Source organism: Halichoerus grypus, chromosome 6, assembly GCF_964656455.1.
Source record: "Halichoerus grypus chromosome 6, mHalGry1.hap1.1, whole genome shotgun sequence".
Taxonomy (NCBI): Eukaryota; Metazoa; Chordata; class Mammalia; order Carnivora; family Phocidae; genus Halichoerus; species Halichoerus grypus.
This window is the reverse complement of record NC_135717.1, coordinates 65,027,742-65,054,829: the sequence shown is the minus strand read 5'-3', so window position 1 is coordinate 65,054,829 and position 27,088 is coordinate 65,027,742. Positions and strand designations below refer to the sequence as shown.

General features: G+C 37.4%; 1 protein-coding gene across 1 annotated transcript in view; it reads right to left on the bottom strand.

Moving 5' to 3' along the window:
* The window catches only part of MYO3A (myosin IIIA), a 230,374-nt gene that overhangs the window by 89,174 nt on the left and 114,112 nt on the right, over window positions 1–27,088 (bottom strand). The window contains exons 16-18 of the mRNA XM_078074084.1: window positions 13,688–13,814; window positions 9,330–9,540; window positions 6,106–6,253 (exon numbers count right to left, since the gene is read on the bottom strand). Of these exons, the coding sequence (XP_077930210.1) occupies window positions 6,106–6,253; window positions 9,330–9,540; window positions 13,688–13,814 (486 nt within the window). The remainder of the gene's footprint in view (window positions 1–6,105; window positions 6,254–9,329; window positions 9,541–13,687; window positions 13,815–27,088) is intronic.

Sequence of the window (27,088 nt, the reverse complement as noted above, 5' to 3'; positions counted from 1 at the left end):
TAAACTCTTGATGTAAAATAATTTTGATTTGAAATCTATTTCCTCCTGTGCCTTCTATCCAAAGTGGATCTCAATGATCCTGTTGATTTTTACATTGATGTTAATGGGAAGCCACGGGGAATGTTGATCATCATTAACTTGGGAAGACATAGGTTATTGATTTAGAATTTGACAAGTAACCTAATGAGAAAGTATTTTGGATAATTTGTAATAAAACATACTTGTTTTATTTTACATATATTTAATGAACTTTGGAGAAAAAAGTTTTAAATGGAAAAACAGAAAAGGAAACAATGTATTTTAAGGTGAACATTTTAATCTAGTCACTTTTTGTGGAAGATGCCTATTCTTGAAAACTCTTCAAAAGCCATAAGATATCTTACAAATTTATATTCTACTGGAAGGTGACAGGTATTGGCTTAGGATAAGGATCAGTTTTGTCAGCAGTATGCTCTAATCTGACATGAAGAAAACTAGAGTCATTGAATGGATCTATGCTCCCTATTAGGTATTCCTTTAAAAATTACTTTATATCATAATGAAAATATTTTTTAAAATGCTTTAAAACAATACCAAATTATCAAAATAAGTACCGCAAATCCCCACATCATATTAGAGGTGTTGACCCAACTTCACTGATAAAAGAGAAACAGTGTGTGCAGCACGGGTGTGGGGCGAGGGATGAGGGGGACACGGAAGCCCAGGAGGCTGCCTGCCAAGGGCCAGCAGGAGAACTGGGAGCTGCTGTAGGGATGCTCCACACACTGACCCAATCACTTGGATATCAACTTCCAAACTCACTTAGTATGTGAGAAGTTTAAGGAACATTTGTATGTGATCTCAAACAGTAACTCAAAGCTTGGCTGAGCATTTAAAGAGCAAGATTTGTTGTATCAAGGATTTCTTTCTTTTCTTTAAAGATTTGATTTATTTGAGAGAGAGAGAGCGCACAAGCGGGGTAAGGGGCAGAGGGAGAGGGAGAAGGACAAGCAGACTCCCCGCTGAGCGCGGAGACCGACTCGGGGCTCGATCCCAGGACCCTAAGATCATGACCTGAGCTGAAGTCATATGTTTAACTGACTGAGCCACCCAGGCTTCCCTTGCTGTATCAAGGGTTTCTTAAATGCATGGTTGTCTTAATGCTTAAAGAAAATGCCTATAAAATGGCCCTTATCACTTGGAGAGCTAAAATAAGACAAATGCTACCACCACTGCACACATACGGTTTGTTTAATGGGGAAGAAATTTGGATATGAAATAGAAATTCACACTTTGCAAGCAAAACAATTTGAAGACATTTATAAGGGGTTTATTTTGAATTACCCACACATTTTTTTTTTTATCAGATGACTGATTCTTTTTACTTTGTAATGTAAAAAAAAAGTTGAAAATGTAGATACTGTATAATGAATGAATTTTTGTTCTTTGTAATTGCCACAAATTATGTGTTGGAACCCATATTCAAAATCTCAAAAGCTTCAAATTTTAGGCTATGAACAGCCAGAGATGAAAGTCATACACATCACTTACTGCAAGAGAAGCCAGAACCGTAATTGCGGTTATTGTGTCTATTATGTGTTGTAAATGGTTTCCTGCTTATAAAATGACTTCTAACTTTTAATTCTAAACCCATGGGTAGATATATAAATGATATATGTAACAGCTTCTCCTTGTAGGGAACAAATATTAATAGTTCACTTTAAAAATGAACTTTAATTCAGTTAACAGCCAGAAAGATGTGCTGCAGTAATGGATAAGAATGCTCATCTTAGGTATAAGCAGGAGTAGAAGCAAGTAGAGTGAATCTTCAGGATTCTAGAACAATGCTTTGCAGGATACCTAATGGCCCCAAAGAACAATGGCATTTGCTCCAACTCAAACGCATGCCCATTGGTTACTCATCAATGGTTGGTTGTTCATTCCCCTTGATTTGAAACAAACTTCTAGGGAACAGGGTTCATTTCTTTTGAATGTGCTACACCACAATCATTACACCATAGGGCACCATTAAAAGAAAGGACAAAACCCACCAACCACAGCATCAGCATGACTCTAACTTGAAGAGAACTTCAAGCTTTCTATCACACTTTGATTACTGTTGTGCTCTCTTGCACATGGAAAAAGCCAGAAAATAAACGAAAACAACCAAACAAAAGCAAAATCTTGGCTACATAATCAGTGTGGAGATTCAGTGAAGGCTGTTGTAAAAAGATGCCTCCCTTATCACACATGGGGTTACTTGTTTGCTGCCCTTTGAGCTGCTAACTAAAAGCTTTCTGAAAAATATGGGAGTAAATAGTGTGCATCAAAACATTGCAGATACAAATGTAATAGGAGGCTGACATATGAATACCTTATTTGTAGAATTAATAAAATTGACAGAAAAATGATACATCTTTCAGTTGCAACTCATTTAGAAGAGTTTGAATCTTGAATATTAAAAGATTACCACTATACTCAGTGTCTGTTTGTAGGAGCCGGGACTGTTATTGTTATTTAATTTTCAGACAATTGTTTTCAGATATAAATTGTCCCTTTAAATTTTGTTAAAGTCAATATATATAAAATGGTTCTCCTACTGCTAGAAAAGTATGGAAGCTTCAAATATTATGAAACATCAAACTCCAGAAAAATTTCAGGAGCTATGTGTTATTTAAAACTATCCACCCAGCAAACTATGGATTAAGTCAGTGACATAAACTCTTTCGCGAAAAAGGTCTTACTGTAGTCTATCGATTATTGTTTTAGTGGAGAGTAATAGGGGGTGCCTGGGTGGCTCATTCGGTTAAGCGTCTTGACTCTTGATTTCCGCTCAGATATTGATCTCAGGGTTGTGAGTTCAAGCCCTTTGTTGGGCTCCATGCTGGGCATGGAGCCTACTTTAAAAAAAAAAAAATAGCAGAAAGCCAGCCCTGCACACTTGGCTTAGGTTCTCTCAATGATAACCTTAACAACAACAAAAAGAAAGTAACGGGAAAATGATATTCAAATTGCCCTGATAACCAACTTTGCTGGAGTGTCTCACTGTATATCACATATCAGTTGAACTTGGGCTAAATAAGGAAACCCTTTCAGCAAACCTTTATTTATGTTCCAGTGTTGCAGGACTGTCTGTAAAGATAATGTTTGTTGGTTTAAATAGAACCAGAAGTTGTTTCATCTGTGAAGGTGTTGCCTAAGGCTTGTGTCTTGCTCAGATTGCCCAGATTATTTGAATATCCATGAAATTGAGAATAGTATGTCTTACTGATAAGCAATAATGGCATTATAAAATCAAGGAGCTCACAGGTCAAACCTATGATTATATTTGACTAAGGAAAGTGTGACCATGACTTTAATTAATGATTTGGCTTAATAGCTGTTTCTCATTTATAGAAATCAGAATAAGTGCATTCTCTACGTGTGATAGCTACTACACACAGCTATAGTAAGCATTTCTCAGTTACAATTTTCACATTCATAGAGAAGTGACAGAGTGGGAAAAAAAAAAAAACGAAAAACAAACCAAACCAAACATGTGCACCCACATGTTAAAATCTAGAGAATCACTGACTAATCCCATATCCAGCGGATCACACACCATTGACCTGATCATTCAGCTGCCAGTGCGTGACCTGTAAGATTATGAAGCAGGGATTCTGCGTAGTTACCTTAGGAAGGCCCTTGAAAGGATTGTGAATGGCCTTAATTCCTCAAACTGCTTTGTATAATCCTGGATTCTAGTTGAAATTTTAATTTCTTGGGGGCAATTTTGAGTTGTTTTGTCTTGAAAGCCTCTCAAGGATATTTAAAAGAGCCTACCAGAATAGTTTCATTTGTAGCAAGCCCAAAGGCAAAAAGTATTAAGAGCATTAGGATCATGGATAAAATTCAAGACTATCAACCAAAGTGCACTGTAAACTACAAATCCTATAAAAAGTAAAAAGCAATAATTATTGAAAATGATGGGGGCACCTGGGTGGCTCAGTCGTTAGGCATCTGCCTTCAGCTCAGCTCATGATCTCAGGGTCCTGGGATCGAGCCCCACATCGGGCTCTCTGCTGGGCAGGAAGCCTGCTTCTCCCTCTCCCACTCCCACTGTTTGTGTTCCCTCTCTAGCTGTCTCTCTCTCTTTCTGTCAAATAAATAAATAAGATCTTAAAAAGAAAAGAAAATTATGTACATTGGTTTAAAGGCTAGTTCCAATAAAACCAGCTTCTAACCTCAACCCCCAAAAGAGAAGAATCACAGAGATCTACCAACACAAGCTGTTAATTAATCAGACAGGAGATACATGAAGATGCACCCAGTTCCATGAAGGAGGTAATCCTAATAGATCCCTATCAAAAAGTCCAAACAAACAAACAGACAAAATTTACTTGTTTCAGGCTCTGGTTAGAATGGATTCTGTGGACACTGTGAGGTATTAAAGCAAGATGACACTAATTTAATAAATATTTACTGAGCACTTGCTATATGTTAGGGCTCTAAAGATACAAAATGAATTAAAACATAATCCTGGACCTCAAGGAGTTTGCAGCCTCGTGAGAAAGGCAAAATTATAAACCAAATATTTTTACTGGAGCATAGAGGAGGGAGGAAAATGAACAAGTCCCACTAATTTTCTGGATTTCAGTAATGAGAAATGAAATGCAACACGACATTTTTCGGCTTGAGTAAGTGGGTGGACAGAAATGTCACTCACTGAAGAAGAAAATTACCCAAGTCATTCTAATATGCAGCCAGGATTGAGAACTACAGATCTATGGGACGGTACAGGATGAGTAACAGAAAGATGGTATTTGGGATGCCAAAGGAGGGGTTTTCCAGAAACACGAATCTGCCAACAGGGTTGAAAATTACAGAGAGGCTGATAATGTAGAGACTAAAATGTTTCTGATACTAATAATAACCGATGAGATTGGAAAGGCCCATTCCATTAGGGTGGGGGAAGTCAGAACCAGATGCTATAGACTCAGCGTATGCAGATCGGGAAGAGATCAATCCAGCGCAATGAATACCGAATATGCTTTCAAGAAGTTTGGCTGTGAAGAGAAGACAGAGGCCATGGAGATAAGCAAGTTGGAGAAGGGCTCTTTTTTTTTTTTTTAAAGATTTCATTATGTATCTAGGCTGAGGGATGGCCCTAGTGGAGAGAGAGAAGCAGAGAGAGACAGACAGAGACAGAGACAAAGCCAGAGACAGAGAATGAGAAAGAAGAGAAGGAATGAATATTTGATGGAACAGATCCTGGGGTGGATGAGAGCTATGCAAACACAGATAAAAATCTTACATTTTTGCTCCCCCCCCTTTTTTTTTGGCCCAAGAAATGTCAAGATCTAAATGTTTTCTTTTGCTACTAGCGTTTCCACAATGCAATTTTAAAGTAAATTCTCAATAAACCTAAATATTTTGAATCAAAAGAGGTTTGTACCTCTAATTTATCTCCAATTTAAATAAAAACTTCGGTTCTAATCAGTATGCACAAAACAATTTCATATTATTATTTTGGGGAGACCAATGACATACTAAACGATATAAAATATGACCGCTTCTTTTAGACTTGATAAAATAGTTTAAATAATTTTAATACTACAGCTTTGCCAAATGCAATTCAAGTAAGTCTCTGATTTTTGAAGCTGAATCATAAATTACACGTTGTACCCTGACAAAATTGCCGTTTGGCATTTGCAACAAACCCATTATCTTGTGTTCTGTTGCCTAGTTACTGGAATTCTGAAGTTTAATGCATTTTAGATGGGTATTTAAATTTCACACAGAATTTCAGCTATGCAGTCTACAGAAAGAGAAACAGTTGGATACATCTGGCTTCCTTAAATTTCCAAAGGAAACTTCTTTGTTTACACGGGCTCAGACTTGCTAAGTTTTGCAGAAAGGTGCATTGATTTTCAATGGAGGGCATTCAACATCACACTTTGAGACACACTAAATTCATACTTGTTTTCTGGTTTTGTTTTTGTTTTTACTACGGGCATGGAGAAAAGGAAATCCTTCCTTTGCCTATATGTTTAAGGCTTGAAAACTATGACTGAAGTCCTGCTTCATTAGTACAATTCTGCATATAACACACACATATGCATGCATCTTTATAGTACCTTGACTTACCTGTTCCCATGTGAACACGTGTTGATTGAAATAATACTGAATTTGCTCATTTGCAATGTTAATGCACAGCTGCTCAAAGGAATTTTTTTTGAAATTTTCGAAGCCAAATATATCCAGAATGCCAATGCTCAGTTCATCACCATTCCCACTGGAAAATTAAAGAGGCATTATTTTGAGTTCTTACTTTCTTAAGAGGGAATGTAAAGCAGGGTATCTCAGAGGATAATTTTGTGATTTAGCTAAGAAACTACTACCAAGACAAAGAGTGAAAAATTTCTCCATAGAATATAAAGTAGGTAGCATTAATTTTAATATGTAAAAGATACACGATTTTCCTTGTACTACAGAAACAGCCCCTATACTTTCTCCTGTAGGTTCATGGGTGCAAGATCATAGCCCTAAGTAAGACATGAATCATAGGGAAACCTGGCCAGCACTCAGAACACAGCAAAAATATGTTCAATAAAAACTATACCAGAAAAGCAAAAATTCTGTGTAAGAGTATCTTTAACCTTTCACTTTAGGACAATTAAAACATCTTGCTAAAAATATTTTACCTCTTTTAAAGAATCATTATTTATTTTTGAGTTATTCATTCATAATTATTTAATATAGAATAAATGGTAACCTGGAGAAAGATATAAATATATTTGAATTTATTTTATAATCAAATACTTAAAAATGCAATTAAATACTATTTTATTATTTTTATTATTTTTTAAAAAGATTTCATTTATTTATTTGAGAGAGAGAGAGAGTGAAAGAGAGAGAACATGAGCAGGAGAGAGGCAGAGGGAGAAGCAGACTCCCTGCTGAGCGGGGAGCCCGACGAGGGGCTTGATCCCAAGACTCCAGGATCGTGACTTGAGCTGAAGGCAGACGCTTAACCGACTGAGCCACCTAGGGGCCCTAAATAACTATTTTATAGTTAAATATTCCAAATGCATGTTTTTCCTGTTCCTCCATAATGGTTACCTCTCTGTTCATTAAAAGTTAGATACTGGGTCAAAAGGTTGCCCCTCCTCCAAGAAATAGCATTGCAAAGTTTTTTTCATGTGAATTTAAAAAGGAGAGAACAGGGGCACCTGGGGGGCTCAGTTGGTTGAGCGTTCGACTCTTGGTTTCAGCTCGGGTCTTGATCTCAGGGTCATGAGTTCGAGCCCAGTGTGGAGCCTACTTGAAAAAAAAAAGAGAGTACAAACATCTCTCTGTACTCACTATTTATGTAACCTAGGTTAACTCTTAGTGCTGTGTGAGGAAGTGATTTGGAAATGACTGTTGTCAGCTGCATGCTGGGAAGTGAAGGATGCTCTCTCTATTTGGAAGAACTAACTGAACTTAGAATGCAAAGTTACAGAACACTCTGTGATGGGATCGACAAACAGAAAGCTATCCAGGTACTTCTGAATATTCCTATTTATGCAGAGTAAGTATAAATTTACACTGGTTTAGTCAAAATTATTATTCTTTTAAAAAACTGTAGTCCCACAGGATCCCACTGAGATAGATATTTAACTTGTCTAAAAATGTGTTAGAGCCAGGAGGACCTTAGAGATGACCTCGTTCAGGGATTCTTAAACTGGGATTGGCTAATGGCCTTCAAGGGTCTGGAATCACAATCATGTGCCATATTTTGGTGGGTATGTAGAAATATGTCCATTTTTTATTTTGGAGCGAAGAACGTAGTTTTCAAGAGATTCTTAAAAGGCTCCAAGATACCTACCAACAATTAAGACCACTGACTTGTCATTCCACACCTTTATTGAACAGGCTGAAGAAGACAAGATGCAGAGAAAGGCAGTGACTTGCCCAGGGTTGTGCAACAAATTAGCGGCAAAGCCTGGCGCAGAATGCAGGCTCTTCAAAATCTTAATGTAAATCTTTCCAGATTGAACTAAACTATTTGAATGACATTATTTTCGTTTCTTAAACATTCTGTAAAAAATTTAACAATCTACGATTTGGATAGCTTCCTTTATTGTATGGAAAAGAAAGTTACTAAGTAGTGAATAGGCTATAGTGGAATTTTCAGCAGATCGCCTGTTTGGAAGTCAGACCCTTCCAGGTACCACTTAGGGGCCACACATGCAGATGATAACTAACAAAATGAGGTTGTTTGTGGAATATACAGATATTGAAAATTCTTGAATGTTTCCATTTTCATCTGAAAGTTTGGCATCCCACAGATGGCTACCAATGAACATACAAACTATTTTGACCGTTAAATCCTAATGGGCAAATTGGATTTTTGATTTGCTGACCCAGTCAGATAGGCTACAATTTAGCAGGGAGGCAAGAAGCAATTTTGAGGGATAGAGAGTTAAGAACATGGAGGAATAATGGACAATCTCTTAGGCATTTTGGATAATACTATGGTGTGGTATGTATTTTAGTGGAAAAATGACAGTGAATTACTCACCCAAAATGTGTATAAAATGGTCTTTTATGCTTAGTAAGTAAACGTGAGTGAGGTGACTTAAAGTTGGCAACGATCTTATTTTTTTGTATACAAATTTCTACAGATTGTATAATTTGTGGCAGAACAAAGCTTTAGGTGTAAATGTAGGGACTTTTATCTATGCACGATGCCTGGCACATAGAGAGCACTCAGTTAATGGTGGCTGTGATTCTTATTTCTAAGATGAGGGCATAGACTTATGGTCAGATAACATTATCGCTCATATATGGGCTCTATCATTTACTATTTATTTAGAGCATTTCTGAACCAAATTTCATTTCAGGTCATAAGACCTACCCTTACAGGGTTATAGTGAGAGTTAAAATATAAGAGAAAGTTTTCCTTTGCCTTCAAGATTTAATTTGATCCCTTAGAACAAAGCAAACATACAAAAAAAAAAAACAAACCCAAAACCCTGCTAAAATGACATTTTATGCAAGTATCAAGTGGTATATACTTCATAATACACCTTCTTATTAAAAGAACATATACATGGATAAGATGTCACATTAAAAATTCACTTTCTATTATGTTCATTCATGTTGCTACAGTTTTTGTGTCCCAGCACTTTAAAAATTTTATAGCTATCTGGCCCAATAAAGTGCTACTAGGAACTAAAGCAGATCTACTGAAAGAGAACTTTAATAATTACATGATAACAATTAGGAACATCTTCAGAGGCACTCATATACAAATCAGTAAATTAGAAAATAGATTTGCATCATCTGACATTTGGGGAAAAAAATGTTTCCATAAGAATTTTTACCTTAGTGATGTGCCATGCTTCAATAAGCTGTTAATACGATTGACTATCCAACTAAAGAGACGCCCATATAAAGTTTTCGCCATAGCATCTCGGACATCAGTGGCTTTTTCTACAGTATTGGGTCGTATGATGGTTTCTCCTCTAGTGACCACACAGTGGGAGGTGAGAGCTTCTTGTAGCTCATCTGCCTGAATGCAAAGCAGAGAAGCGGCTAAAAGAAGTAAACAGAGGTATTGTTAGAAAAAGTCATGGCAACGGAGTAACTTACCATAGAATGAAAATGTCTCGGTTTACCTTCTTCAAATGACATGAAATAAATATGGGAAGACTTCATAATGTAAAAATAATTTCCTATTCAGTAGTACTCCTGGTTCTTCTTGACCATTTTTCTCTACTTCACTGGTCAAATGTAGGCTGCCGCATAATATAGCACAACCCGAACTGAACTGGTTGACAGAGGGAAAAACATTTCCACAAGCCAGTGGTTGTTTATGTAATGCCAAACATAATTTCACTGAATTATGTTAAATAATTTAAAAGCATAATGAATAGGTTTAGGATAATTTCGATACCATTATTATATACACATTTTCAAAATGTAGAGATTAATTGGAAGATTACTTAGACTTCAGGGATACACCCAAACAAATGTATTTTATGTAACTTCTGCAATATTTAACCAAAAAAGCATAAACCATATCTTGACATTAGTATATATATATATATATATATATATATATTTGTTTTTTATTTTTTATTTTTTTAAAGATTTTATTTATTTATTTGACAGAGAGAGACAACGAGAGAGGGAACATGAGCAGGGGGAGTGGGAGAGGAAGAAGCAGGCTTCCTGCCGAGCAGGGAGCCCGATGCGGGGCTCGATCCCAGGACCCTGGGATCATGACCTGAGCGAAAGGCAGACGCTTAACAACTGAGCCACCCAGGCGCCCCAGTATATATTTTTTTATCATACTACCTCTCAGTTATACATTTCAATGACTAAAGTTTTGTTAAAATGTGATGCCTGGAACATTTATTTATATTTAATGATAAATATCACAGGGAATTTTAAATAAATATTTAAATTCAGTGAAGAAAACTCATTTTTGAATATAATAAACATCTTTAACCCAAACTATTACATGACAGACTATTTTTTAAAACCAGTTGTTCTCCTTTCAAATTATTTTCAACATTTTGAATTTGCTTTTAGCATTTGGGACAAGCTATTTCTTGGCTATGTGGCTAAGATCATTGAACTTTACTTAAATAAAATAATTTTTTTCAGGCTGTGGATGTAACACAGGCTGACTGCAGAAATCTTACCTTTGAAGTTAACATTCTGCATTTCTTTCCTTTTAGGCATGTTTACAGCTGCTAGTCTGTACATACATTTCATCTTAAAATACCTTAAGCATTTCTCATTTTGTTAAATATTGCTTGTAAATGATTTTAATTTGCTGTATGATATTCTGCTCTATATCATATGATATCAATAATTTTTAAACTGTTGGATGTTTAGGTCATTTCCATATGTTCACAATTGTAAAGAATGCCGGGATAAATATTTGGGGTATGAAACTGTGTTCCTGTTTTGTATCATTGTCTTAGCATAAATTGCCTAAGTTCAGCAACTGGTTCAGAGCATATAAACATATTTAAGCATTTTGATATATACTATCTAGCTGCTCTTCAAAGACTCTGAACCAATTACATTATTATCAGCCAAGTAAAAAACCAATCATTTCAATGCAATTTCATGGACACCACAGGTTATGATTTTTGAAAATGACCAATTTGATAGGAAAAAATGCCTTTGTTTTTCAATTTGTTTTTAACTGACTCCTAGTGAAGCTAAATACTTTCTTCTTTTCTTATTTTTATTAATAATTTGTGGTTTTTTATTTTATAAACTGCCTTTTGTCATTGATATATTTATCTTTTCCTAATCAGCTTAGAAGAGCTCTTTATAGCTCATACATGTTGCTTATATATATGCTGCAAATATTTTTTCTCATTTTTCCATTTGTATTGCAATTTCATTTATTTTTCTTTTGGTAGTATGAAAAAGTCTTTAATTTTTATGTAGTCAAATATCCATTAAAAAAAATCCTTTCTGCTTTTGCTTTTCTGCACATAAAATCCTTCAAGTCTTTTCTCATCTCAGAATTATATAAATGCACTTTGTCTTGTACTTTTATCACTTTTTTGCATTTAAATTGATATAGGTTTGGAATTCATTTTGGTATATGGTATATGACAAGAATTCGAACCCCCCTCCCCCAAATGGCTAGCCAGTTCACAGTCACTACAGCACAGATTCCCTAGTGATTTGTAATGCCATTTCCGGCAATTCTACTTGGATCTGTTTCTGAAGGGTGTCTCCCATTGATTAATATGTCTATTTCTATTCCTACATTGTTCATTCATTTGACATATATTTATTAAGTGTCTACTACATGCCAAGCATTTTACCTGGGAATATACTGCTAAGTATAATACCTTGTGAGAAAAACTTCTAGTTTTGATCAACTTTATCCAGAAGGAATGGGAAACTAATCAAGAAATTTAAGTGGGAAAATAGAAGGAGGAGAGGGAGAGGGAGGGACAGAGGTACAAGGAGAGGGAGAGGGAGATTGAGAGAACCCACTGATACATGCATTTAGTGGTTTCTGAATGAACTGTGGAGAATGGCCTGGAAAAGTTCAAGAATTGATGTAGAAGGAACAAGTGGGAGGTCACTTAGCTCAGGTGAGAGGTGATGTTGTCTTCAGTGAGAATGACGATAATGGAGATAAAGAGAAGTAGTTAGATTTGAGAGATATTTATGGGATAGAATAGACTAGAACTGGTGCCTGATTGAAACGATGCACCTGTAAAACCATCAGGAAACATGGCCTTGGTTTCGAGATAATTCCTTGCAACTTTAGTTATAAACCATTTTAAGTAAGTCAGCAAAATTTCTATTTTCCATGAATGGCTATTCCAGAAAGTGCTTCAATTAATTTTAACTATATTCATATTAATATTAACCTTCTGTGACCCATATGACTGTCTCCTATACAGAAAAAGTTTCTCAATTACCAAAGTCATTTCTTAGTTTGGTAGTTTCTAGGTATACTCATACCTACAACACATCTCTGTTGTAAATCATTCTATTCATGGCTGATAACTCTTCTAATTATGATCAATGGTGAGATTTGAATCCATCATTGGAGTTTTCTGTTTTTTCCTGCCGCTTCTGATAACTGAGGACTTCTGGGAGCTACAGATCAGCTCGGAGCTACTGGCCCATGGGCTCCAAAAAATACTACGTTTGCTGAATGAAGAGTCAGCCTGGAATCTATGCAGCCTGCAGCACATTGGCTAAAAGAAGGCCCAGCTCACCATGGGCTGGAGGGAGCTCCATGGCTCAGAAAATAAGTAAATAAATAATATCAGTCTAAGGCCTCCTGTGCCAATTAACTTTATTTATATATGAAAAACCAGAACAGGTTCCCAGGTCCATGCCAATCATTACATGCCAATCTCAGTCCTGCTGTATTACCAAGCTGGTCCCAGAGACACAGTGGGATGGAGATGATAGGGATCTAGGGACAGGTCCAGACCAGGATCGTTGGCATCTGGTTCCCTGAAATTACCCTAAAACATCTCATTCTGTTCCTCATTAAGTATAAATCAGAAAAAATATGTATAAATAAAAATTTATATCATGATTCCCTAAGTTATGAATGAAACTTATAACAAATCTGCAATTATGGGGGCATATGACCATATTAAAAATTTTTTAAAGTGTATATTCTAAATAAAAAAGCTATGCCACCACAAGATCAGTGGGAAACCTTAAGTTATTGTAATAATTCATCGAGTTTTACTAGTTAGACAGAAAAGTTGATTTGAAGCAAATACCATGATGCACTTTTTTTATATAGAAAATGATCACAAAATCAGTCAACCCAGGATGAGTGAGTATAAAAGCCACCCAGTATGAAAATAAATATACAAGTCTTTATTGCTTATAAAATGATACAGATGCTGAATCTATAAAATAATAACTTTAACTCTTTTCAGATCAGTTTCCTAAATTTTAGTGATTTACATTGAAATGTAAATAGCTCCTAAAATAGTCATGAAAGCCTAGTCTTTAGAAAGGTTCTCTACAGTTAATTTGTAGGCATGAAGATCTGTTTTAAATATTGGCCCTTAAAAACTTCATTTTACGCAAACTGAGTCAGAGTATTCTTTTTTAGAATTCCAGATAAGCACAACTGCTTGAGATGATCTTTATGAGACACTTACAGTATTTCATTAGACATTTTTCACGAGTGCAGTTTTGAACAGAAGATAATAACACTCACAGTTCTCCAGAGCCGCATGATTGGAAATGCGGCTCTTGTCAATCTGGTGTTCAGTTGCCACAGAAGAAAACTCAATGTTGCCAACATTCAAGATTGCAGCCAGTATACTGTATATACTTCCAAGTTGCTGAAACACACCATAAAAATGTAAGCATCACCCTCCCCTGGAGAGTATAGCAAGGCAGTGGCGATGGCTGGGGACAGAGTGGGGAAGAATGCTAAGGCTCCAGCATAAGAAGGCCATCCCGCAGATGATGATGTCAGACAATGAGACCCAAGTAGGCTCCGTCTCCTTAGCTATTTTAATATGAGAGGTGAGCATGGTGCCTGTTACCCAGTGAGTGCTGAAAGAAATATTTTGCGATTGCAAATATGAATAAAAAATAGAAATGAGGAGCTCCGCAAGGAGGAAGTAGCAACGATCGAATTCCTGAGACCACAGATAAATCTATCTATGGGAAACTTAACTTCAGAACTTAATGTGGTCATTTCCAGATGTTCGTTCCCCTTGAAGCCATCTTAAAAGTGACATTATATGTGTGGATAAACGAGAGTTAAGAAAGAGAAATCCAAAGATCCCAGCACCAAAATCAAAGGATATGTGTGATTTAAGTATAGGCATGAGAACTTTGGACTACAGCTTGGAGTTTATAGCAGTAAAACCCTTTTAAATAAGGTATATCAAAAATACATTCGGAAACACACACCCATACCCACAACTTGTCTTGGGGGCACTGGAGGCATTTTGCCAAGGAGTCGATGGTAATTGTAGGTGTCATTCCAACTATGTTCAAAGTGCAGTAAGTTATAGGAAAGAGACAAAATCCTTTATTGTTTTCTTATGTTGCTGCCTTGATTCTAACCCAGCTCCTACACTTAGAAATGATTATTCCATCTGCTCCAACATTCCAAGTCATGATAAAAACTGGATATGGAAAAAATCTTCAGGGATATTTATTCATTCATCTACAACATATATGAATATAGATTAAATGAATATATAAACATTAAAATAAATATATTTATTGAACGAATATATAGACATATCTGTGTCTATCTATGTATTCACTTATCCAAATGCACATGTATTTTATGCCAGGCACTGCTCTAGGCACAGGGGATTTAGCAGAGGCAGGACGAAGATATATGTTTCCTTGGGGTGTTCAGGCAGTGAGAAGGCAGACATTAAGAAAAGAAACAAAGAGACAAACATGACATTTTCAGTAACAAAATGGGCTGGGAAGGAAATAAAATGGAGAGGAGGGAGAGTGACTGGGAAGGGCAGGGAGGGCCTTTTGAGTTGGGGAGTTTAGGGAAGGCCATCCTTTGGGAAGCACAGGCCTGGATGACAAGCGAGTCAGCCAGGAAAAGAACTGGAATCAGACTGTTCCAGGCAGAGGGGCCAGGAAGGGCAAGGGCCTGGCTTGCAGAAAGCAAGTCAGAGTGGCGCTGGAGGACAGCGAGTAAGGGGCAGGAATGTGGGTGTGATAGGAGCCAGGGAGGTGAGTTTGGGCAAGACCAGCCACCAGAGAGAGTTTGGGTTTCCTTTGAATGGCCATGGAAAGCCACTAGAGATTTCAAAGCGGGCAGTTTTGATATTTTAAACATGACTCGCCAGGATGTGGAAATGAATGGATTGGGGGCAGACGGAAAAGTAGAATGGGCAGGAGGCTAGTGAGAGGTGGTGGCTTGGACTAGAACAGTAAGCAGTGGAGAAAGAAAGCAGTAGATGGACTGGGGCATATTTTGGAAGTAGAACAATAAATATGCTGATGGGCTGGATGTGAATCCCTTTTCTATGAAAATTCTCCTGGTAAAGAATTCCCATTTGTAATATGCATAACTTGTAAAGAAGCAACCAGCGTGGCCTTCAATGGCAGATGGACAAATAAATACAGCATCCAACATCCTGCTCTATTTTTCTTGAGAAAACTATAGACCTTATGGATAATCTACACCAGGAATACTCCATAAGTAGATTGTTGAGAACTATGTTCCTTCAACACTTTGTGTGTTTGTCAATTATGGACTGGAAAGTTCAGATATGTAAGTTCCAAAGTCATATTTTAACAGTTTTTAGAGATTCATTATAGAGAATCACATGCTGAATCAATCGACTTTTAATTCTTATTCAACTGTTTATGAGAAGGACTGCGTAATCTTTCTAGACTGGGGCTCTCTTTGATATCCTATAATTACAATATTCATTTGGATTAAAGTTGGAGCCTCAGAAGAGAGCAAATCAGGGCCCTGGCCCAGTTTGGCTTGGCAGCTAGATTGACGGGGCTCAAAGGGGCCTGACCTCAGGTACAGGTATGACCTTGACCAAGCACTTGGGTTATTCATGGTACAAACACTAATTATCTCTGATGCTGGTCATCCCAAGGAATCCAAAACAATTTTTATTTGCTGGTTAACAATAATAAGCAAAAGAACATTTTTCCAAATAAAACTACCAAGGCAACCTAACAACTTTCTATGGACTTTGAATGAACTGAGATTTGAAGCCTGACTCCCAGACCTTCACTGTTCTGATGTATCAGGCTCCAATCTATTCCACTGCTGCTCTGGACATTTCTGCTCTTCTCTGTGCTTATACACTAGGCTGATCTGCCATGCAGACAGCAACCCAAAACTACGTGTGTGGGCAAGGTCACTTTCCTCTCTACACTGAGTTAATCTGCCTAAGCAAAAGAATTCTGTTAGAAGGACTCTTCCTCTTCCAGAGGTTTATTGTACTATACCTCTTATTCAGTCATCCACCCATCCATTCGTTCATTCAACCGTCATCTGTTGACTATTTATTAAGCACTATGTGAGATACTGGATATATATCAATAAATAAGAATAATTTCTGCTCTCAAGCACTTTACACGCTCCTAGAACCAAAGGGCATGGATCATTTCCTATACTGAATTTCTATATGGATCATTTCTACTTTATGTATTTTAGTATAGTTTTTTTAATTAATAAACTTTATTTTAGAGTAGTTTTAGGTTCACAACAAAACTGAGTGGAAAGTGCAGAGTTCCTATTTAGCCCCTGTCCTCCCCCCTCCACACACACAGCTTCCCCCACTATCAATATCCTGCATTAGAGCGATACATATATCATAATCAATGAACCTACACTGACACATCATTATCACCCAAAGTCCACAGTTTAGAGTTCACTCTTGGTGTTGTACATTCTATGGATTTTTACAAAGGTATAATGGCACATTTCTACCATTATAGCATCATACACAGGATTTCCATTGCCGACAGGTCCTCTGTGCTCTGACTATTCATCCCTCTCACAATCTCTAACCACCACTGGTCTTTTATGACATGTCTCCATAGTTTTGCCTTTTCCAGAATGTCATATAGTTGGAATCCTACAGTATATGACCCTTTCAGATTGGCGCTCATTCAGTAATGTGCATTTAAAGTTCCTCCATGTCTTCATGGCTTGATAACTCATTTCTTTTTAGCACTGAGTAATATCCCATTGTTGGGATGTGCCATAATTTATTTATCCACTCACCCACTGAACTGGACATCTCAGTTACTTCAAGTTTTGGCAATTATGAATAAAGCTTCTGCAAACATTAGTGCACAGGTTTTTGTGTGGACATACATTTTCAATTCCTTTGGGTAAATACCAAGGACTTCGATTGCTGGATCACATGGTAAGAGTATGAGAACTCTTCCCATGGAGAATGCCATGTGAAGAAGAACTTTTTTTTTTAAGATCTTTATTTTTGAGTCATCTCTACACCCAATGAGGGGCTCAAACTCATAACCCTCATAACCTTGAGATCAAGAATCATATGCTCTACCGATTGAGCCACCCGGGAGCCGCCTGCCATGTGAAGAAGAAGAAGAAATCAAAGTGAGGCATCTGCAATCCAAGGATCCCTAAGGATTGCCAGGGAATCACCAAGAAGTAGGGAAGAGGCATGGATTTTCCCTCACAGCCCTCAGAAAAAACCTAACCTTGGGTCAGACTTCTGATCTCTAGAACTGTGAGGAAATACAGTTCTGTTGTTTAAGTCACTCAGTCTGTGGTATGTTGTTATGGAAGCCCCAGCAAAGAAATATAGTATCAATGCTTTTTTGTTAAATTTATGGATAAGATGTATAACCTTGGGATAATCAATGTGTTTATTCCTTAACTGCTTAAAACCCTAAGTCTCTACTATGTATAGAGACATAGTAAGACAATCTGACAACTACTTTTGTGACTTGAATTTAAACACTTATTTGATAGTACTCTTATAATTTTAGTTTGAAAAGCATAACTTAATTTGATTGCAAATTGTATTCAAATATATAAGATAATTTGAGCTACATAATAATTTTGAATTATTATATTTTCAGGGCTAATAAGTTTAAGTGCTTAAGAAGATTTAAATGATCAGAAAGTTTAGAAAGTCCTTATCAGTCCTTGTAAGACTGCTGTGTCAGTCATTTGGAATATATGAAAGACTGAGATGTACTAAATTTTTACATAGTTTCAGGCATGTAAAGAACTTAATTAATTATGTCTGTTTAGGATAACTTAAAATTATGTTTATTAGTTAAGTGAACAAAGGTGACTGAAAGTTGTTTCTATTCTTATACAAAGATTGTTAGATGCACAAATTGAAATAAAAGATGTGTCAAGAGAATAAGAAGACAAGCCACAGATTGGAAGAAAATACTAGCAAAAGGCACATCTGAGAAAGGACTGTTATCCAAAACATACAAAGATTTTTTAAAACTCAACAGTAAAAAAACAACCCGATTAAAAAAAATGAGTTAAAGACCTTAACAGACACCTCAGCAAAGAAGATATACAGATGGCAAGCAAGCATATGAAATGCAGGGAAATGCACGTGTCATCAGGGAAATGCAAATTAAAACTACAAGGGGATACCACGGCATACCTCTCAGATTGGCCAAAATCCAGAACACTGACACCACCAAATGCTGACCACGGTGCAGAGCCACAGGAACTCTCATTCACTGCTGGTGGGAATGCAAACTGTTACAGCCACCTTGGTAGACCGCTGGATGGTTTCCTAAAAAACTAAACATACCCTTACCATATAATTGAGCAACTGAGATCCATGGTATTTGCCCAAAGGAATTGAAAACTTATGTTTTCAGCAAGAGTGAATCCTAATGTTCACTATGTACTTTGGATCATAATGACATGTTGGTATAGGTTTGTCTGTTTCTGTGTAGGTTCCTAAGAATTCCACATGATTTTCACACCTTAGTTCCAGTTCATGCTGCTCTTTTCCTCCCTCTTATACATAATCTCTTAGAACCTTTCAGAGACCAACCACTAGACTTCATGTTTCTGTAACATTCTCTGTTTGTTATCATGGCATTGATTATATCTTATTGAAATTATGCTTTGTGTGTGTGTCTTTATCAGATTATAAACTGAGGATAGTGACTGTGCTTCACTCACGGCACTCAATTAATGCTCATCAAGCTGTTTTCTTTTGCATTGATTAAGTGACAGTAAACTTTTCTTCACCCCATTCAAGAGAGTGGTGAGAAAAAGGACAATCCCTGGACCTCTAAGTAGGTGGGGATCACCGTGGACTGTGACAAAGTGACAGGAGCCCAGGCTGAGAGGTGTGGCACTACCCAGTCTGGTCCTGGGAGAACCAGAATGCTGTTGCAGCCATTGAGCAAGGACAGAGAAGGCAGGATGGGGAGGAGCAGGCGGGGGCAGGGACCCACAGGCCGGGACACTGTCGGAGCCCACATTACCAGCCAGATCAGAACGGAGGGGAGGGAAGGAGAAGCCTGCCATGAGCATTTGCTGTTGTTTGTATGTAAGGGATATTCATATGCTCTCTGTGAGTAGGTTGAATTTTGCACATACTTAAAGCCATAAAATGACATGACCAATCTGCAAAGATTAGGATAAAATTAAACAGCCTTCAATTTTAGTTATCAAATCATAGATAATGACACTTATTGTACTGATAATGAAACTTATATCAGAGAGGTTTAGTTATTGGTCTAAGGATGCAGAGCTAGAGACAAGCCATGCCAAGGACTTTCACCCACAGGTCCTGACTCCCTAGTCCAGAATGAGTGTTATTTTAATCTACAGTCTTCCTGGGTCCTGTCATTCATTTCATTCAGGTCATCAATGTTGGCTAAGTTACATTCTAGAATTACAACTTATTTTATGCATTTTGAATGAAGACAAGTAGGTATCAACTTATTATTTTTAAATCCTTATCAAACGACTAACTAAAAAGAGTGATATATCTTTCTCACCCCAGCCAAAATCAATTTTTTAAAAGCATTTCACAGAAATTCACTTAAAATACTAAAAAAATTTCTTTCACATGTATTATTTTATCATAACAAAAGTGATAACTCATAGTCCAAAGAAAATGTATTAGATTGTTATTTTAGATGATCGTAAGAAATGTAAGCAAAATTAAAGCAGAAAAAGTCATTCTCATCTTAGACTTAAGACCTATGACTCTGTAAAGAAAAACAGAAAACTTCCTGTCATGACATCATAAATATTGTCTCTAAAATGAGTTGAATCACAAAACTAGTAATCATTTATTTTAAAACTGTGGCAGGAAAATGGCTGAGAAAATCATATGTTTTAAAAAGTTTTAGAGTTTTCCAATTTGTGTGATTTTTAGAGAATATCTGATTTTGCTTTGCCTGTCATTCCTTTGGATTATGCTGACTCAACAGTCACAAGTGAATTGCAGCCCCTAGGGATCTTTAAAGGGACACAGACACCCTGGGTGCTATCAACACCCATGAGAGAACAGTAAGGGGGGGAGAGAGAGAGAGAGGGAGAGAAAGGTACTCATCTTAGAGAATCACCATAACTTTGCTGCAGTGAAGTGTGAAGGCAGCAAGCTCTGCTTGGGGGAGGTGAGAATCATACTACTTAACTTGATATTGAAAGCTGCCTAATTCCAAAATGGAACTGAAGCAGCCACTGACACAGGACATACTAAGAAAGCTAGTGAGATTAAAAAAAAAAAAAAGATCAGGACTTGGATAAAAAGGAAGCAAACATCTACTCAGTTTAAGTCCACTGTCTCCAAACCTGGACAGTCTGCCCCGTTAACTCTCGGGAGTCTTTGCTTTTAGATGGAAGACACCACATCTTAGGAGAGTCACCTTGGACTCGACTAAAAGTCTTCACAAGATATTCAGCAGGGATTGTGTTTCACTCCAGAAAGAGATTTTATATTTTCCTTTATTCTAAGCTGTGTGTTTAGATGTTTGCATGTCTAATGAACACTGAGCATGTTTAAGTTTGGAATATTATGTTTTAAAGAAACGAATTAGATTTGTCAGTAGATGTTAACCGCAAGGCTGGTTTCATTTTAATGTTACTAAACATCGTTCTACCAAGCAAGAGAAAGGAGATGAGCCGAATATAAGTAAAACCCTGCCTCTAATGAGGGGGACTTAGAAGTAAACAAACCAATTAAAAATGATTCTCTGCTTCTAAGATAGCAACCTCTGGGGGAGGGAATTGCTAAGAAGATCAGCTCTTCTGATGACAAAAAGCAGGGAAAAGAACTATGAAGGGATCCAGCCCTGGTCAGAAGCAGAAGCTGCCTGCCTGGTGTACGACATGCTTCCAGTTTGGAGAATGCCCTGAGATGCAGTTAACCTCCGATGTGTCCCCTAACTGATCAGGAATGGGGCTGGACCACAGTCCAAAGGAGCATCTATCACTAGCAACATTCTTCTTATGACCAAGGATTGGAGAAAAGGGTAGATGGCCGCTTTTTTCTTTAGTCACTGCACCCAATACATAGGCTTCCGCTTTAAGAGCCAGGATACCACCCCCCAGTGCTTAAATCAACTTGTCTCCACAGGTAAAAGCTGTGGGTGAGGGCAGGGGGCAGTGTTAGGTTGGGGAAATGAAGAGCAGAAGGGGAGGAGCCCCATTTGAATGTGAATTTTGCCAGGAAGAATGAGGAAGGTGATCTGGGCAGCATCTTTACCCAGGGAGGGACAGGGGTCGGGGTAGGGTTAGGGTTAAACTAATTCCTACCATGTCGGCCAGCAGAGCAGCAAACATCCTATTTTTACTCACGATGCAGCCAATCTAGGATTATACCATGCTGACACACTCAGAGGAGGACAAGATCTTGGTCCTGTGAGCTGAGAGCAAAAGACCCCAGTGATCACCTGTGATGCTCAGGACATCAGAAGGGGAGCATAAGAAGGGGAGGTGGAATATGGCTGAAACTCATGCCTCCCGAGTCAGGGACTTCCTCACCCAGAGCTGAACCAAAGACAAACACATTTATTTTACCTATAACAATAAAAATAACAGTTTTATTAGGCAATGTATTAGGGTTATCTGTGACTCTGGATATGACAGTTCAGAGGTTGTTTCTAAAAGGTAGTCAGGTCGACACGATGCCACAACCAGACCTCAGAGTACACAGCGGGTGGACACCACTCTACTTAGGTGAGACAGCCACAGGAAATTCTATACGCTTAAGAACCTCTCCATTGTCAACACCTATACCATCCTCATTGTTTCTCTCCTGGCTCTCCAACAAAGGCTGCTATTGGTCAAGTCAATTCTCCCATCCTCATACATCCATCCAGTCACCCTGCCAACCTTTGTCGTCACTGTTGTCTTCTCTTTTGTGAGGGTGGAGCAGGGGAATGAGACTCATACATGGGCCACTGTAAGAACCAGGCATCTGTCTCGCAGGAGAACGTTCTTCACAGTAACATTATAGCTAAGAGCAGAGTACGGGCTTTCTCCAAAACCTTCAGAAATCTTATCAAACAACTGCTTCTTTGTTCCATTTTACAGCCTAAAAGCTGTCTACTGCATCGACAGATAGAAGGTCCCCAGTCATCTCCTTTTGCCCAGGTACCTCAGAGCCACCGAGTTTCCCTATCTGAGCTACAGTTCACTGGTTATGTACTTGACAGCCTGAGTTGTAAGCCCATAGTTCCAGGGAGGATCCATGAATCTACAGAAAAAATGCATCATTCAGAAACAAAGATGGTCAAGTTGAAGTCTCTACTTCTAAACCAAAAAGTTACTCAACTTCAGCTCAAGACCTCTTGTGATTAAAGTATTTGCCGAAGGGGGATGGATTCCATCTTGGCTTGCCATTGAGTCTATGGTATTGTTTTCTTCTTGTCCATGTAATTCACAGTTGTCTGGCAAAAACTGAGAAGTCTTTGGGGAGGGTCATGGTAATAATTTCTCTCTGGTCCAGAAGGACACCACCACCAGAAGGACATCCTTGGTTGGTCCTGGAAACAGCCTGCCAGTTTCCCTATGAACGCTCAACCTCTTACCCACCTCTCCCCACAACCAATTAATTCATCTAGAAACAGGGTAGCAATGTTTATGCAGAATTCAAGGAGGAACTCTAAATTCTGGGGCTGTAAAAGCAGCCAGGTAGGGAGTCCCCCCCATCACATCTGAATTCCTCTTGGCTATGAATAAAAGCCACATTAGAAAAAATTTACTCTACAAGTTTAAGTGCTTCCCGATGGACAAAGATTATTCTGGTTTTATCTAGACCTCCCCTGAAGGCCTGAAGGCAGGGCCTAATTTCAAGTCAAAAGAAAAGCTAGTTATCTGTCCTTCTTTTCCAACCTCACTCGATTGGCAGAGATCCCACTTTGTTCACTAGCGTCAAGGTGTTGAGAATATCCTCCCCACTGGCCTGAAGCAAGATACCTAAGGTGGAGCCAAAAGCTTTCAAAGAGAAGGCAAGACTATATTACTTAGTGCTAAGTCTCGTAGTTCCACATTTGGAGAAAATGCACTTGTCAGCAAACTTGATGTCAAGAACATGTACATCTTTATAAATACTATTTTCTGGCAAACAAATGGACCAATGCACTAAAGGTTATTGTTGACAGCCTTCCGTTTAGAAGGGGACAGCTCTGCCTTAAAAAATGATTAGTTCAATAACTTCACTGCACATAGTTTGAATGACTTTTGTAGTCTCACTTCTATCAGCATCTTTACATTTTATATCCTGCTGATAAAATTTTCCAAATTTCTGGAGATTATTTTTCAAATTTCTAGGCATTATTTTTAGCTCAAGCTCTTAGTAGGGATCTGTAACCCAAGGAGTATCAATAAACTTCTTAAGCAGACACATTAACTGTTTAAAGCTACAGGAGTGTCATTTATAAAAATGAAACTAAAACTCAACAAATTACACATTACCTTCCTGAAAGAGTTCATCTAAAACCCTGACGCACATTCAGGGTGAAGTAGTATCTTTTATCACAGTATCGAATCAACAAATAGTAAACTGTTAAGAGCAGAGACTGAAAGCTTCTTTAAAAGCCTTTAGGAGTTCCTATTAAACAAGATACTTTGTTACAAAAATTAAAAACAATAAACCCATGGCATGAAAGAAATCTTTATGACTCAAGCCCTAGATGCCTGCATTATTAAATAAGTATGAAGAACCAAGTATTCTCCTTAGGAAAAAGACCAACAAAAGAAACCAAGTGACTAAATTAATAAAAATACAAAAATAAAACTAAAATCAGTAATATAGATAGTGAAAAAATTATAGGATGGGTGAACATATCCAATAGCTGCTGTTTTGTTTTTGTTTTTAAGATTGAAAAATGCTTGTAAGCCCAATTAGAGATAAAAGGAAGTAATGTGAAAGGAAACACAACCAGAATAAATTAAAAGCATAAGAAAAAAGCACCAGTCATATCTGTGGTATCAGATCTGATGATGATTTCTTAGGAAAATATAGACAGCCCAAAAAGAAAACAAAATTGAAGTAGATAATTATTACAGAAGAATCAGAAAGGTGATTTAAAAAGGCTCAGAACCAGAGGCACACATAGCTGAGTTTTCTCTAACCTTAATTCAAAGTTTTAAAAACCACCGTTCCATCTTCTCTAATGACAGGAATAACCTGGGATGCTTATAAAAGGCCCAGATGACTAGGTCTCTTCCTTGGAAATTCCTATATAGCAAGTCTGGGTAGGACCTAAGTATCTGCTTTATGTCTCCGGAAACACTGAGAACTAATTTTAACTCTGATTTAAACTTTTTTTTTTTTTTAAAGGTTTATTTATTTGAGAGAGACAGAGAGAGAGAGAGCAAGCACAGGCCTGCGTGCATTGGTAGGGGAAGGGCAGAGGGAGAGGAAGAGTAAGAGAATCTCAAGCAGACTCCTCGCTGAGCAGGGAGCTGGACTTGGGACTGGATCCCATAACCCTGAGATCACGACCTGAGCGGAAACCAAGAGTCCGATGCTTAACCGACTGAGCCACCCAGGCGCTCCTCTGATTTAAACTTTTATAGGCCAAAGAAAAAAGATTTAAAAAACCTCACTGATATAACTTTAATATGCAAATCTGATAAAGATATAAAAGAAAACTGTAAAACAATAGATAAATTTCACTGATGAATAGAGATGTAAAAATTCTAAATAAAACACCAGGACATGGAATCCAGAAATTTGCCAAAGAGAAGTACAGTTTGATTACATTAGATTTATTCCAGAAATGTAAGGATACTTACATATTAAGAAATCTATCAACATAACAAGTGATATCAACAATTTGCTGCAGAAAAATACGATTATGTCAATTGATAATAAAAAGACATTTGATAAAACTCTTCAGGATTCCTAATAACAGCCCTAAACAAAGCAACGATAAAAGGAAATTATTGTGATAAATTCTCTTAAGAGCAAAACACCGAAACCATTTTTATTTAAAATCAGAAATGAGACAGGGAGGCAAGTTATAATCCTTAGTAATTAATACTAAGACTCTTAGATGCTCTAAGTACACAAAAGAATAAAATGGTATAACAGGAAAAAAGTATAAAACTATTCTTTTTGCTGATGACATGATTATATATTTACAAAAGTCTACCAGCAGAAAAAAATATTTAGAATGACACCCAAAACCATGACCTGGTTAGAAAAAAATCTAAAAATAAAGCTTAAGTTCTAGATAAATAAAACTATAAATCATTAAAAACTCAAACAACATCTAAACAAATGGAAAAGCATGTCATGATCCAGGATGAGAAGACATAAATAACATTATAAAAATGACAATGCCCCAAAAGTTAATATATAAATTTAATACAATTCTTCTTAGAATTCCAGTTGGGGGTTTGAGAATCAAAGTGAGTATGTCACGGGGGCACCTGGGTGGCTCAGTCAATTAAGGTCTGACTCTTGATTTCAGCTCAGGTCATGATCTCAGGGTTCTGAGACGGAGCCCCATATTGGGCTCCGCTTAGCGCGGAGTCTGATTGAGATTCTGTCTCTCCCTCTCCCTGTGCCCCTCCCCCTTCTTGCCCTTGCTCTCTCTCTCTCAAATAAATAAAGAAATAAATAAAATCTTAAGAAAAAGAGTAAGCATGTCATGGACAAGTCATACAACTGAAAACATATTTATAATACAAATGATAAAAAATATGTCTATAATGTTCAATGAGAACTTAAAAATTGAAATAAAACATAGAAATGGTTCAATAAAAAGGGCAACATACATAAATATGCAATTCATAAAAAAGCAAACCCAAGTAGCCAGCACACAAATGGAAAGATGCTCAAATTTACTATTAGTCAAGGATATGCAAACTTGAAATGAGATGGTACTTACACCCATCAGATGAACAAATATTTAAAAAGCTACAGCACATGGCAGAGATGGTAATGGGAAAGGTACTCACATACACCGCTGGTGGAAATAGGAAGTGTTTCATAGTTGTTGGAAGGCAGTGTTGCAATTCATATTCAAATTTAAAATACACATACCCTTTGACCCAGCAATCCCATTACTAGGGACTTATCCCATAGAAATAAAAGCATCAGGAAATAAAGGCATATTTTGGCTTTGCTCAGAGTGACAAAGATCTGGAAACATTAAGAGTGGTATGCCCGGTCATATCTGAATAGCAGAATAAATTACGGTAGTACACACCATGGAATACTACGTTGCCTTTAAGAGGACTGATTTGGGGCTATACTAGATGACTTGAAGGGATTTCCACAAGGTATTGCTGAGTAAGAGAAACCAGGTGTAGAAGAGTGTGTGTGATATAATGGCATTCCATATTAATAAACAATGACCATCCCTCCAGAGTCACGTGTATGTACATGTGTGTGTACACGTGTGTATGTGGTGTCTACAAACAGTGTTTTATGAACAGGGAGACAAATACGAAATTTTGGATTATATATGCTGAGTTGTTAACATCCATTTGCTGGGGAAAGGGAAAGAGAGCAGATATGGATGGAGGGGGTGAGATGGGAAAGAGAGAGCTTAACAAAACAGAAGTTTTAAAAGACTGCACTAGAATGTGACGAGCTGATCCTCAAATTCAAATAGAAATTCGAGGGACCCAAAACAATCTTGCAAGAGAAGAACAAAGTTGGAG